Raw genomic sequence first — 14,457 nt, forward strand, 5'->3', positions numbered from 1 at the left:
AGACAACAAAATAGATCAGGGCAGACAAGTGAAACAGGCCAAGGGGGAGGGAAGGCCCAGATGAGAAGCCTGCAGTTTAAAATAGAAAGGCCTGGAAGGGCTGTTTTTATGGGAAGCTGGGCCTCGAGTGCTGCTCTTGGCAGCAGGAGCAGCAGGTGCAAAGGCTGGTGTAGGAGTGAGCCTGGAGCCTCAGACTTAGAGGGAGGCAAGAGGTGTGGTCAGTCAGCAGGTACCCCATAAGCACTTCAGCCTGGGCACTGCACACTTGCATGCTGCACACCAGAGGGAGTGCCTGGGTCCCTGCCTGCTGTGTTGAGTGCAGGCAGTGGGTGGGGTCTCAGAGCCACTGTGCAGGAGAGAAGGACCACGGATGTAGACGTAAGGACGCCAGGCAGGTGAAGCAATTTGACTCCAGAAAGAGTCCCTTCTCTCACAGCCCAAATTCCCTTATGAAATGCTGACCTTAGTGGGCCTGCTGGGATCATTATGTAATTCCTGTAATTGATTATGGGAACGAGGAAGGCCCCCAAGTCATCTTAACCCTCCTAGGTTCTTTCCAAGAGTAGAGGCTAACAAACCGGGCTGACGGCTCAGGAAGGAGGGACGATTCTCCTGGCTGGCACCACACCCTCTATCGAAGCCTTCTGTGGGAAGACCAGATACCTGGCATCTCTCAACAAATGATGTCGACTCTCACATCAGCCAATCAGACATGAGAGGAGGGGATGTGTTGGCATTCACCTTTGCTCCTAAGCCCTGTATATAAGGCCCTGCTTCTGCAGGAAGATCCCAGATGACCGTGCCCGTCAAACCTGCTCCTCAGTTGCGTTCAGCCCAGCCCAGCCCAGCCTAGGACTGAGCCTCCGACCATCACTGCTACAGGACAGGAAGGCAAATGCCCTGTCCCACCAGAACCAGCCAGCATGCCAGAGGGACTGTGGACAGGTCAGGACAGGGCCCCAGCTGTTCTGAGGCAGAGAAGGGGTGCCACCTCCCTCATTAAGAGTGGAGGTGGTGCCTCCCTATTTGCGGGGGGCAGGGGGGTTGGGGAAAAGTGAAGGGAACAGTTTGTCTCAAAGTGCTTGATTAAAGTGCGGGACATTTGTCTGGCTGCTGCATCCCCTCATAGAGCCAGAGGGGCTGGATGGGTGGAAGGAATGCTGGGATTTATAGTCACACCTTCAGGTTACTGAGGTTGAGTGGAGGGGAAAGCAGGCATCTGGGGGCAGGGTTACACTGTGTTAGGCCTGTTGTCTGTGGGACAGATTCCCACTGATATTTCTGGAACCAAGGAACTTGATTTAAGCAGAAGAATACAAAGGGGACCTTCCTCCCCTCTTGGCTTGGTGACCCTCTGCTTGACCACTACGTTTGTCTAACCTTTTGTCCAGACTGTGTGTGTGTATGTGTGTGTGTGTGTGCTCATGTGTAAGAGAGTGTGTGAGTGTGTATATGTATGTTATGAGAGAGAGAGAAGAGAAAGAGTGTGTATGTGCTCATGTGTAAGAGAGTGTATATATGTGTGTGACAGTGTGTGTGTGTGTGCTCACATGTGAAAGAGTGTGTATGTGTGTGCATGAGAGAGAATGTGTGTGTTGTGTATATGTGTGTATAAGAGATAGTGTATGTGTGCTCATGTGTGAGAGTATGTATATGTGTGCATGAGAGAGACAAAGTATGTGTGTGTATAAGAGAGAGTGTGTGTAGTGTGTGTGTGTATAAGAGAGAGTGTGTGTAGTGTGTGTATGTGTGTGTATAAGAGAGAGAAAGAGTGTATGTATGTGTGCTTGTGTGTAATAGACTGTGTATATGTGCACATGAGAGTATGTGCGTGCGTGCGTGCGTGCGTGCGTGCATGCGTGTGTGTGTGTGTGTGTGTGTGTGTGTGTGTGTGTGTGTGTGTGTGTGTGTGTATGTATGTGATGTCTCTTCCTATGAGACAAAGCAAGAGGCTGAGCCCTGGGTTCTGAGAAGGCAGACTGATGGGAAGGTCTCCTAAGAGGAGAAGGATGCATGCAGGAAGGCTACTCTAGTGTTGGGCAGGGTGAGAAGACTCTAGAGAGCTAAGGCTGCCCAATGGTGCCAGATCTGGGGCAAATTCTCTTTCTCATCTGGACTCACCCTTATGTCTAACTTGTAAGCCCAGCCCTCCCAGCTCCAGTTTGTTTGTCTTCTGAGACCAAATCTGCTCTGCTGCCCAGGCTTAAGGTCGTGGGTGCTTCCCAAGCAGCGGGGCCCACACCTGGCTCATGCACTGTGTGTGTGTGTGTGTGTGTGTGTGTGTGTGTGTGTGTGTACCCCAGGGCTTCACATACTCAGTAAGTGCTCTCCTACTGAGTGTGTGTGTGTGTGTGTGTACCCCAGGGCTTCACATACTCGGTAAGTGCTCTCCTACTGAGTGTGTGTGTGTGTGTGTGTGTGTGTGTGTACCCCAGGGCTTCACATACTCGGTAAGTGCTCTCCTACTGAGCTGCACCCCAGTCCCAAGCAATGCTCTCCTGATTTGGGTGTTTGTATTTTGTTCCGGTTTCCACCTCTTAAGTGCTGAGTGCCCCTACCTGGCAAACTCTACCTAGCTCTCCAGCTGTATGAATTGCCATGTGCTGATCAATAGCCGGCCACCCAGAATGGCGTTGAGAAACTGCTTGGCTGAATCCACTTACACCCTCATCGTTGGCTGGATTTGGGGCTCCAGAGGTCTGGGGCAGAACTAGGGTTTGGAAAGCCCTGACTCTCCAGTTCACCTCACCAGCAGCCAGCGACCGGGTCAGCTCAAGGGTTATGTCTACCAGTGAAGAGGGGGTGGGAACTGTCATATTAGTTGATGCTCCCAGAGTCACTGTGGCCACTGGGACCAAGTCCTGGAAAGCTTCAGAAACCCTCACATACCTCAGCACCCTCCTTTTTAAAGGTGTGCACCACCTTCCTTTCCTTCTTTCCTTCCTTCCTTCCTTCCTTCCTCTCTCTCTCTCTCTCTCTCTCTCTCTCTCTCTCTCTCTCTTCCTTTCTTCCTCTCTCTCTCTCTAATTAGCAGCTTCACTGACCCTATTTCACCAGCCCCATAGTTCACCCATTCTAGTGTGCAGTTTAGTGGCTTTGGTATCTTTACAAATACATGCAAGCAGCCCATAGCCGTTTCCACACCCCACACATCGGATGGAATGTGGGGTACTGGAGATTTCCTCAGCCAATTACATCAGAGCTAGCTTCGGATGCATGGGGTCCCCAGCCCTGTGCTGGGTTGGTTGCTCAGCTAGCATTGCCTACACTCTTTAAAGAGTTTATTTTATTTTATTTTATGTGCCTTGGTGTGAGTTGCCAGATCCCTTAGAACTAGAATTACAGAGAGTTGTGAGCCGCCATGTGGGTGCTGGGAATTAGACCCAGGCCCTTCGGAAGAGCAAACAGTGCTCCTTAACCACTGAGCCATCTCTCCAGCTACTACAAAAATTTTTATATGAAAATTTTAATTAAATTTTTGAGACAAGGGGTCATGTAGCCCAAGCTGGCTTTGAACTTGCTATGTATCTGAGGCTGACTTTGAACATTTATTCATTTCTCTTTTTTGGGTGGGGGTTCGAGACAGAGTTTTACTATATAGAGCCGACCACTCTGAAACCCACTCTGTAGACCAGACCAGCCTCAAATTCATAGAGATTTGCCTTCTCTGCCTCCCGAGTGCTGGGAACCACACCTACCTGGCTCTTTCTTCCTTTTTCTTTCTTTTCTTTTCTTTCTTTCTTTTTTTTTTTTTAGGCAGGGTTTTTCTGTATAGCCCTGGCTATCCTGGAACTCACTGTGTAGACCAGGCTGGCCTCAAACTCAGAAATCCACCTGTCTCTGCCTCCTAAGTGCTGGGATTAAAGGCATGTGCCACCACTGCCTGGCTCTTCCTTTTTAATATAATATAATTTAACTGGCTTTGTTGTTGTTGTTTGTTTGTTTGTTTGTTTGAGACAACGTCTCACTATGTCAACTGTGGGTGGCCTGGAACTTGTTATGTAGACCAGGCTGGCCTTGAACTCACAGAGATCTGCCTGTTTCTACCTCCTAAATGTTGGGATAAAAGATGCCACCAAACCTGGCTTCATTTTCTCTCTTCAACAAACTCTTCAGGCTCCTGACCCCCTTCGAATGTAAACACTTCGAACACAAGAGCCCCTGGATGTGTCCATGGCTGCATGCTCACAGAGGACCAGGCACCCAGGGCCTGGGCTCTTCCAAGCCTCCTTGTCCTGTGTGTCTAGTGTGGCCCAGGCTGTAGCTCCAAACTACAGATGTTTCTGGCCTCCAAGCTCCAGCTGTGCCTTAGGCCACTCTGGTGTGACTGCCTTATGCTTTTCTGAGTCTCTGTGTTGCTAGCAATCTCCCTGGCAGTTTGACCTGGCATCCTAAGTCTCACTTCTCTCTCCCCCGGTCAGTACCTCTCCTCTCCTTCTTGAAAGGACACCAGTCACACTAGAGCACTCTGTGACTCCACCTGTGAAAGCCTACTTTCGACAAGCCCACGTTCACGTCCTTTAGGGATAGTACCTGGAACGCTTGCTTCCTGAGCCTGGCTCAGCTGTGAACAGGAAACCAGGAATGAGCTGGTAGAGCGTGTGATTGCTCTTGGATCATCCCCACATGACCCTTTTCCTTGTGACAGCTCTGGCCAGCCCACCTGCTCTCCGCAGTTCTCTCTGCATGAGGAAGTTCAGGGGAAGGGTGTTCGTGAAGCCTTGTTGCTGACCAGCCTGTGAACATGGCAGTGACACTAGCTCACCCTCTCTAGTGTGGTGGGGTTCTCAGGCGCCAACCAGAACCTGCTTCCTCTAAGGAACCCAGGAAGGCGTGAGTCAGAGATGTCTGCATCAATTTCTGAACTCCATCTTTTATTGTTTCTCTTTCCTACAGTCTTTGGCACTGGACTTTGAGTTTTGGAGCATGTCACATGGTTTAAAGTAACTTCATAGCCCTTCCTGTTTGGCCCTGCCCATCACAGCCTGTGGGGAAAGAGCCACTGGCAGCACACCAGCCAGATTGGGAGACACCAGACTCCAGCCAGCTACAGGAAGCCCAGAAGCAGCTCTGGGACCCTCTGGTGAGTACCTTGATGGAGCCATTGTCCCAGCATGGTTCATGAGCTGTTCCTCTTGTTGCTTCGAAGAACAACACCTGAGCTCATGGTTTGGGGGATCAGTCTTTCAGTTGTGGAGTATGTGCCAGCAGGAACATGATCTGCTCACACCGCATCCACAGACAGGAAGCAGAGAGATGTAGCCTGTTCAGCTGGCTTCCCCCTCTTCACTCAGCCTGGGATGGCAACTTACAGACATGTGTAGATGATTTTAAGCACAGTCAAACAGATGATCAAGATTAGCTGTCCCAGGGGCTGGCGAGATGGCTCAGCGGGTAAGAGCACTGACTGCTCTTCCAAAGATCCTGAGTTCAATTCCCAGCAACCACATGGTGGCTCACAACCATCCGAAACGAGATCTGACGCCCTCTTCTGGGGTATCTGAAGACAGCTACAGTGTACTTACACATAATAAGTAAATAAATCTTAAAAAAAAAAAAAAAAAGGTTAGCTGTCTCAGATGGACCGGGTGCTGTTCACAGGACGCCCCAGCTATCACTTCCTGTTTGTTATAAACCACCAAGGTTGGCTTGCTGTGGTCTGAGGGCATCTTCTGAGTGGGAGGCCAGGCCTTGGCTTCAAAGAATCAAACCATGGCGCTCCATGGACCTGAGACTGCTCCTACCTATGCTTAGAGACACCCAAGGATGTTGGCAGGGCTGTGTGTGATGCAGAAACTTAGAGTGGCCGGTATCCAGCCACGGGAGCATTGCTGGAGTATCGGCTTTGAATGGATGGTGCCTGTGACTTGGTCTTCCAGAGAGGCAGAAGCCAGCTACTGCAGACACTGTAGCAACCATTATAAAATGGCTAAAGATTGGGGAGCTCTGTAGTGGGGAGCCCCTCCCAGCCTCCTTGTCAGTCTGAAAGCTGGTGGGTTTTGTTTGTTTAACAGGGCACAGGCTGCACATGCCTTGAGCCTCCTTCTGACTCCTGACATCCTGGGTAGGTGCTTTGAACAAGCCTGTCCCAGGCGACCCTTTAGAGGGGGACACAGCGTCCAACTCTGAAGTTTACTTCAGGGCAGTTTCTTAACCTTACTTTCTTTTCTCTCCACTGTGCATGTGTGTGTGTGTGTGTGTGTGTGTGTGTGTCCATGCCTTATGAGACACTGTAGCTCAGGTATACACTGCCAACTCCCTCACCTCATTTCCATCAGTCCGTAAAGTTCTGACCTCCACACGCATGCTGCAGTGTGTGTGTGCCCAGATTCACACACAAAATAATAATAAAGTTAAATTAAAACAGAAGCCTAGGGGAGATTCTGGATCTTCAGGAAAATTGATTGGTTTCATTGGATGGATGTTTGTTTGTTTGTTTGTTTTGGATGGATAGTTTTATTATTGTTGTTTTTAAAATTTTTTTCCTTTTTAAAAAAAACATTTAATGTGTGTGTGTGCGTGGATGTGTATATGTGTGTGCATGTGTATGTGTGTGTGCATGCGTGCGTGTGTGTTGCTGAGAATGGAACCTACACCCAGCACCTCAGCGTGCTGGGTAAATACTGTAGCACTGAGCTTGTGCTTCCAGATCCTGACCAGTTTTTATCGTCATCTTGGGTTAGTAAAGTCCCGGGGCCATGCACAGCAAATGACTAATGTGGTTTACTGACACCAGGTGAAGCTGCCTGCCTGCCAGAGGTAAGGGGCAGGAAGTGTTGTTACAGGGTGTTCCTCTGACTTGTTTCTCTACCAGCAGTGTAGAGCCAAGAAGGCTGGAGCAGAAAACTCCCTGGCCTTGGAAGCCCAACCGCAGTCTCCGATCGCACCCCATCCCAGCCAGAGTCCAGGTATGGCAGAACTATGCCGCACGGATTCCACACTGACTGCTCTGGATGAGGAGATGCTCTGGGATATGCTGGAGGGTCACCGATGCAGGATCGTGCAGAGCATCTGCCCCAGCCGCCTCACCCCCTACCTGCGCCAGGCCAAGGTGCTGGGCCAGCTGGACGAGGAAGAGATCCTCCATAGCTCCCGTTTCACCAACAGTGCCATGAGAGTTGGTGAGTCCGTAGCCATTAGCCTCTCTTTCAGTCACTGGGGTTACAGCTGAGCTCTTCCTGCCCAGCAGCTCAACAAGGCTTGCACTACATCAGTGGGGTGGGGGGAGGGGTTCAACACCAAGGGTGGCTATGCCTGTTATCCCAACATTCTAAGTGACTGAGACAGGAGGATGGCTACAAGTTCAAGGCCAGTCTAGACTGCAGTGTGAGATCCTATCAAAGCGGGGGTGGGGTGGGGGAGTGGGGCAGGGGAATGTAGCTCTACTGGTAGAGACCTTGCCAGCATACACAGAGCAGTTAGCTAGATTCCCAGTGCCACACAAACCAGGAGGTGTGCACCCATAACCCAGGCATCCAGGTACACCCATAACCCAAGCATTGTGAGGTGCACCTGTAAGCCAGGCATTGTGGGGGTACAGCTGTAACCCAGCATTGTGGGGCACACCTGTAACCCAGGCATTATGAAGTATACCCCTTAACCCAGGCACTGTGAGGTGCACCTGTAACCCAGGCATTGTGGAATATACCTGTAACCCAGGCATTGTGGGGCACACCTATAAACCACATTGTGAGGTGCACCCCTTAACCCAGGCATTGTGGGGTGTACCCATAACCCAGGCACTGTGGGGGTATACCTGTAACCCAGGCATTGTGAGGTGCACCTGTAACCCAGGCATTGTGGGGTATACCTGTAACCGAGGCATTGTGGGGTGCACCTGTAGCCCAGGCATTGTGGGGCACACCCATAACCCAGGCATTGTGAGGTATACCCCTTAACCCAGGTATTGTGGGGGTGTACCTGTAACCCAGGCATTGTGGAATATACCTGTAACCCAGGCACTGTGAGGTGCACCTGTAACCCAGGCACTGTGGAATATACCTGTAACCCAGGCATTGTGGGGCACACCTATAACCCACATTGTGAAGTGCACCCCTTAACCCAGGCATCGTGGGGTGTACCCATAACCCAGGCACTGTGGGATATATCTGTAACCTAGGCATTGTGAGGTGCACCTGTAACTTAGGCATTGTGGGGCACACCCATAACCCAGGCATTGTGAGGTACAACCATAACACAGACATTGCGGGGTACACCTGTAGCCCAGGCATTGTAGGGTGCACCCCTAACCCAGCATTGTGGGGCACTCTATAACCCAAAACTTGGGGGGTGGAAGCAGGAAGATCAGAAGTTTAAGGATATCTTCAGCTCTGTATCAAGAACTTCTAGGCAGCCTGGGGCGTTTAAGGCCCTACCTCAAAATAACCTTCGCAACACAAGCCTCAGATCAACCAAAGTTTCCCACATCCAGGACACTGAGTTAGTCCCCAACAAAGTCCCAGAAAATAGCTATAAACAATGCTGTTTAAAACAAGTGTGGTAGGACAGCAGTGTAGCTCAGTGCGAAAGCGCACTCTCGACAGGCATGAGGCCCTGACTTCCAGCCAAGCGCCAAGGGGAAGAAAGCCCCTCAGGGATTTGCGCACTCAGTTCTGCAGCCTAGAAGTCTTGCATGTAGTATGAACAGGGCTGTGACCCCACCGCAGGCTCTGTGCGGATTCTTCTCGCCTTTCAGCTGTAGTAGCTCCCAGAAACGCTGGGCATGTGGTCTGGTCACTTCAACTCTGCCTCCAGGCTCACACAAGTGTTTCCTGCGTTTTCCTCTTCTTGAAAGCACACTTGGAGTTGGAATGTGGCCCCCTTTACCTTCCTTTTCTTTGAATTTTTAAATTTAATTTGTTGTTGAGGAGATGTCGTCTCATGTACACTTGCTATGTGGCTGAGGGTAAATGTGAGTTTCAATCCGCCTATCTCTGCTTCCCAGGTGCCAGATGACAGGTGTGACCCGCTCCTTCTTGTCTATGTAGTTCTGGGGACTGAAGCCAGGCCTCTGTGCATGGTGTGCAAGCATCCTACCAACTGAGCTGCACCCCCAGCCCCAGGACAGTCTGACCTTGAGATCTTTCACCTAATTACATCTACAGAGATCATTTGTCCAAAAGGAAAAAACTCACACAGGCACTGTCTTAGTTTGATGTCTGTTGCTGTGATAAACACCATGACCAAAGAGTAGCTCAGGGAGGACGGGGTTTATTTGGCTTATACATGTGAACCACAGTCGATCATTGAGGGAAGCCAGGCAGGAATGGAAGAGAGGCCATGGATGGATGATGCTACTCGCTGGCTTGTTTCCCATGGTTTCCTCCGTTTTCTTTCTTTCTTTCTTCTTTTTTTTCTTTTCTTTTCTTTTTTCTTTTGTTGTTGTTGTTGCTTGTTTTTCAAGACAGGGTTTCTCTGTGTAGCCCTGGCTGTCCTGGAACTCACTCTGTAGACCAGGCTGGCCTCGAACTCAGAAATTCACCTGCCTCTGCCTCCCAAATGCTGGGATTAAAGGTATGTGCACCACCACTGCCCGGCCTCGGTTTTCTTTCTTATACATTCCAGGACCACTTGCCAGAAGTGGCTTCATCCACAGTGGTCTGGACCCTTCTACATCCGCCATTAATCAAGGCAATGTCCCACAGTCTTGCATACAGGCCAGTATGATAGGGGCAGTTCTTCAAATGACATTCCCTCTTCCCTGATGACTCTAGTATATTGGGTTGACAAAAAGTAACCAGCACTGGTAGGTTTGGGGGTGCCATGTCTTGGGGGTGCCTTTGCAATTTGTTCTTCTGGTCTAGCAGGCAGTGTCTTCTCACTCGGAAGCAACTTATGCCACCGAAGGTTAGTGGGTGGAGTACTGTTGACAAAATGCTCACTGCAAATACAGGCCATAGAAGCCAGGTGACAGGTGGCAAGTATTGATGTCACAATGTATATGCACTGATCTAGAGTATTGAAGAGATCACTCTGTAAAAGGTTGGTGTTCTCTACACACACACACACACACACACACACACACGTGCACAAGTACACACATGCAACACCCATACACATGCACATAGACACATACATGCACACACACATTCACAAACACATTCACCACATACAAACGCACACTCATGAGAGAGACAGAGACAGAGAGACAGAAACAGAGAGACAGAGAAAGAGACAGGCAGAGAGGGAGACAAAAAGAGAGAGACAGAGAAAGGAAGGCAGAGTGTGTGTGAGAGAGACAGACAGACAGCCAGAGTAGAGAGAGAAGACAGAGGACACTCAGGATTGTAAGACTATGTGTCTGTGCTTGTCCCTTTATAACCAGCTCATAGAAGAACATTTTCTTGCCCCTCGGAGGGATCTGATTAATACGGATCTTGCCTCAAGTTGGTGATCCATGAATAAAGGTTGGGTACAGAGCCTGCACCTCCCTGTGAGGGGAACCCAGAGAATTCCAACCCCCAGCTGTCCACACACTTTGGTGGCTCAGGCTGATCTCTCTCTCTCTCTCTCTCTCTCTCTCTCTCTCTCTCTCTCTCTCTCTCTCTCTCTCTCTCTCTCTAGGGCACTTGCTGGATCTGCTGAAGGCCCGAGGGAAGAATGGAGCCATTGCCTTTCTGGAAAGCCTGAAGTTCCACAACCCTGATGTCTACACCCTGGTCACTGGGCTGCAGTCTGACATTGACTTCAGCACCTTCAGCGGTGAGAGCGGATCGGAGCCATATTACTGCAGCACTTCCCTCCCAGCTATGGTCTCTGGCCCTGGGCCTGGCACCATCCCAATTCACTGCTCTGGGAGAGGGGAGGGAAGAAGAAGGTCCCGGACTTGGGTGCTTCAAGGCCCATCTTTAAGAGGAGATGTACTATGAGGAGGCCCTGGAAGGGCTGCTATGCACTCCAGTAGTGAGGGCTGACATTCATGCTTCTTAAGGGGAAGTCTAGTGTCTCTCTTCCCAGGGGCAGGGAAGCTAAGACAGTCATGCAGTAAAGGTTTAGCCAGTATGGTGGGGCGTACCGTCATGCTCAGGAGCTGACAGACTCTGGCCTTTCCCAGGGAGCTGTTGAAAGATTTGGGTGTTAAAAGGGCAGCCCTCTCGGGGTACTCAAAGCCACTGCTAATAAGCCATCTGTTCTGGGTCGGTGCGAAAGACGCATTCATGTGAGTTCCGTGGGAGACTTATGTCTCTGCCGTGTTTTCCTTGGAGTTCCACAGAAATCGCTAACTTCGAACAGTCAGTTAGCTCATAAGGGGGCGGGGCTGAAGGAGAGTGGCGGGGTGACAGAGAGAATCATCACCCGTCTGCAGGTCTCATGGAGACATCCAAGCTGACCGAGTGTCTGGCTGGGGCCATCAGCAGTCTGCAGGAGGAGCTGGCCCAGGAGAAGGCCCAGAAGGAGGTTCTGCTCCGGAGATGCCAGCAGCTGAAGGAGCGCCTGGGCGTGGCTGAGGCCCATGCAGAGGGTCTGCGCCAGCTGGAGGTTGACCACAGCCGCATGAAGCGTGAGGTCAGCACCCACTTCCACGAGGTCCTGAAACTGAAGGACGAGATGCTGAACCTATCACTGCACTACAGCAACGCGCTCAGAGAGAAGGAGTTGGCTGCCACACGCTGCCACAGCCTGCAGGAGGAGGTACCTGTCCTGGGGGCTCACTAGCCAGCTGTTGAGGGAGCTAGACAGCCAGCCTCTACCACGACCTGCAGACTTCCTGGGTCTGCCTTATGAGTCCTTCCTTCCAGGAATGCCAGACCAACATAGGGGGAGGTCTCGGAGACCCAGGTTACTCTTGAGCCTCTGACCAACAGAAGAAAAGAGGCCACTGTGATCTGGATGGGTAATTTGTGGGTTCAGGACCCTGGATACACACAGACTCCTGGACCTGGAAGGTTACCACAGGAAACTCTGCTTGGCTGAAGGATCCAGTTTCTCTGGCCTTCAGCATCCCCAGCCCTTCCTGGCTTGTCTTGGCTGGTTTGGTGGTGGTGCTATTTATCTTCATGAGTCCACATTCTCTCCATCAGAGGGATGAGAGCAATGAAACCAGGGGCCTCGGTGGCCATCAGTCGGACTGTAGAGATGGGAGATGGTACCGGGCCCCCTTGGTCTGCTCCCAGGAACCCAAGGCACTAGTTTAAGCACTGAGCCTCATCTGTAGCAAAGTAAAGTTAAGGTGCTTTCTCTGAGGAGATGCCTCAGTGGCTGCAACAGTTGCTTTTCTGTTGCAGTGATGAAACATCATGGCCAAGAGAAAACATAGAAGGAGGGATTTGCGTGGGCTGTAGCTCCAGAAGAATAACAGTGTACCACAGCAGGGAATGAGGGCCGCAGACTGGGGAGGCAGCCGCAGACGTGGGAGGCCAGGACCGCAGAGTAGGAGAGGCCAGGGCAGGAAGCTGACAGATCATAGCCTTGACCACAAACACAGAGCAAAGAGAGACTGGGAGTGGAGCAAGGCTCTGTACCCCCAAACCCTGCACCTACTGGCACACCTTCACCAGGAAGCCCTGCTCCTCCTAACCTCTCCAAATGGCACCACCAACTGGGACCAAGTGTTCAAACACCCGAGCCAAAGGAAACACTTAGCATTCAAACTATGATAGTAGACAAGACTTCACAACGTTTTTTTTCAGAAAACCCAAGTTCAGGTCCCCAAACCCATATTGGGCAACTTATAACTCCAGCTCTGGGGGAATCTAATGCCTTCGGCCTCTGCAGGCAACAGAAGTCACATGCATATGTCCACACACAGATAGATATACACTCATATATGTAATTTATATAAAATAAAAATATTAAATGTCCCTTCTTCTCACGGAGGGGCTGGGATTCTCAGGAGGTGAACCCATGTATAGTGCCTTTGAAGCTTGGAGCTGAGTCTCTCCACGTGCCAGCAGCAGCAGCAGCAGCAAGGACAGGCAAGCTGCATTCAGTCAATGCTTAATGGATAAACCTTTCTCATGATCCTCTTCCTGTTTCCTCCTACACAGCTCTACCTGGTGAAGCAGGAGCTCCAGCGGGCAAGCCTTGTATCTTCATGTGAAAGGGAATCTCGAGAGAGGTCCCTGAAGATGGCCAGTGACCTGGAGCCTGAGGGGGAGGAACTGAATCGGCTTAAGGAGGAGAACGAGAAACTCCGCTCCATGACCTTCAGCCTGGTAGGTCTTGGTCCCTCGTGGGAGGGGGTGCAGACGTCCCCCGCTAATATGGAAAGGCCTTGTCTTTAGTGTCTGTGGATGCCTGCGGCTGGGAGACTCTCTCACAGGTGGTTTTGCTAACGTAAAGCTCATGCCAATCCCTTGTCATGGATCTTAGGCAGGCCTTGAACTCATGATCCTCCTGCTTCAGTATCCTGGCACGATAGACCTGCACCTATGCAATCCCCTCTCACTCCTTCCTGCCTCCCTCTCCCCACCCACCCAGATGGTGACAGTATTAAAAACCTTGTCCTTATATTGGCTTGCTCCATGGGCTAATTTACTGAGACCATATGGAGCTGCAATAGAAAGGCCCCTTGTAACAATGGGATCTGCTGGGTGGGGTGGTCCGTGTCTGCAGTCCCAGCATGGAAGCTGGAGGCAGGTGATATCTTGGCTAAAATAAAATAAAAAGCTGAAGAAACTATAGGGATATGAAAACATGAATCTGTTCTCCCCATAAGACTTTCTGCATCCTGTTCACCATGACTCGGCCTAAGTAGGTTTCCTGGAGCCCAGGAGCTGGGGACATTGGAGCCCTGGAGCCCAGGAGCTGGGGACATTGGAGGCCTGGAGCCCAGGAGCTGGGGACGTTAGAGCGAGCCCTGGAGCCCAGGAGCTGGGGACATTGGAGCCCTGGGGCCCGGGAGCTGGGGACGTTAGAGCGAGCCCTGGAGCCCAGGAGCTGGGGACATGGGAGGCCTGGGGCCCAGGAGCTGGGGACATGGGAGGCCTGGGGCCCAGGAGCTGGGGACATGGGAGGCCTGGAGCCCAGGAGCTGGGGACATGGGAGGCCTGGAGCCCAGGAGCTGGGGACGTTAGAGCGAGCCCTGGGGCCCAGGAACTGGGGACGTTGGAGCCCTGGAGCCCAGGAGCTGGGGACGTTAGAGCGAGCCCTGGAGCCCAGGAGCTGGGGACATTGGAGCCCTGGGGTTCTGAGAGCTGGGGATGTTGGAGCCTGGGGTTCTGAGAGCTGGGGACGTTGGAGGCCTGGAGCCCAGGAGCTGGGGACGTTGGAGGCCTGGGGCCCGGGAGCTGGGGACATTGGAGGCCTGGGGCCCGGGAGCTGGGGACGTTGGAGCCCTGGAGCCCGGGAGCTGGGGACGTTGGAGCCCTGGAGCCCAGGAGCTGGGAACGTTGGAGGCCTGGGGCCTGGGAGCTGGGGACGTTGGAGTCCTGGAGCCCAGGAGCTGGGGATGTTGGAGCTCTGGAATTCTGAGAACACTTTACTTCCTCCTTTTGGTTCCTATTTCCTTCTTTTCTT

General features: G+C 51.6%; 1 protein-coding gene across 1 annotated transcript in view; it reads left to right on the forward strand.

The window, feature by feature from the left end:
* The first annotated feature begins 803 nt into the window (after positions 1-803).
* Positions 804-14,457, forward strand: part of Card14 (caspase recruitment domain family member 14) — a 35,245-nt gene continuing 21,591 nt past the window's right edge. Inside the window, exons 1-7 of the mRNA XM_031354093.1 lie at positions 804-945; positions 4,897-5,083; positions 6,818-7,121; positions 10,564-10,701; positions 11,306-11,631; positions 12,987-13,154; positions 13,697-14,329. Coding sequence (XP_031209953.1) covers positions 6,911-7,121; positions 10,564-10,701; positions 11,306-11,631; positions 12,987-13,154; positions 13,697-14,329 — 1,476 coding nt within the window. The 5' untranslated portion in view covers positions 804-945; positions 4,897-5,083; positions 6,818-6,910. The remainder of the gene's footprint in view (positions 946-4,896; positions 5,084-6,817; positions 7,122-10,563; positions 10,702-11,305; positions 11,632-12,986; positions 13,155-13,696; positions 14,330-14,457) is intronic.

The sequence above is a fragment of the Mastomys coucha genome, unplaced genomic scaffold, assembly GCF_008632895.1.
Source record: "Mastomys coucha isolate ucsf_1 unplaced genomic scaffold, UCSF_Mcou_1 pScaffold5, whole genome shotgun sequence".
Taxonomy (NCBI): domain Eukaryota; kingdom Metazoa; phylum Chordata; class Mammalia; order Rodentia; family Muridae; genus Mastomys; species Mastomys coucha.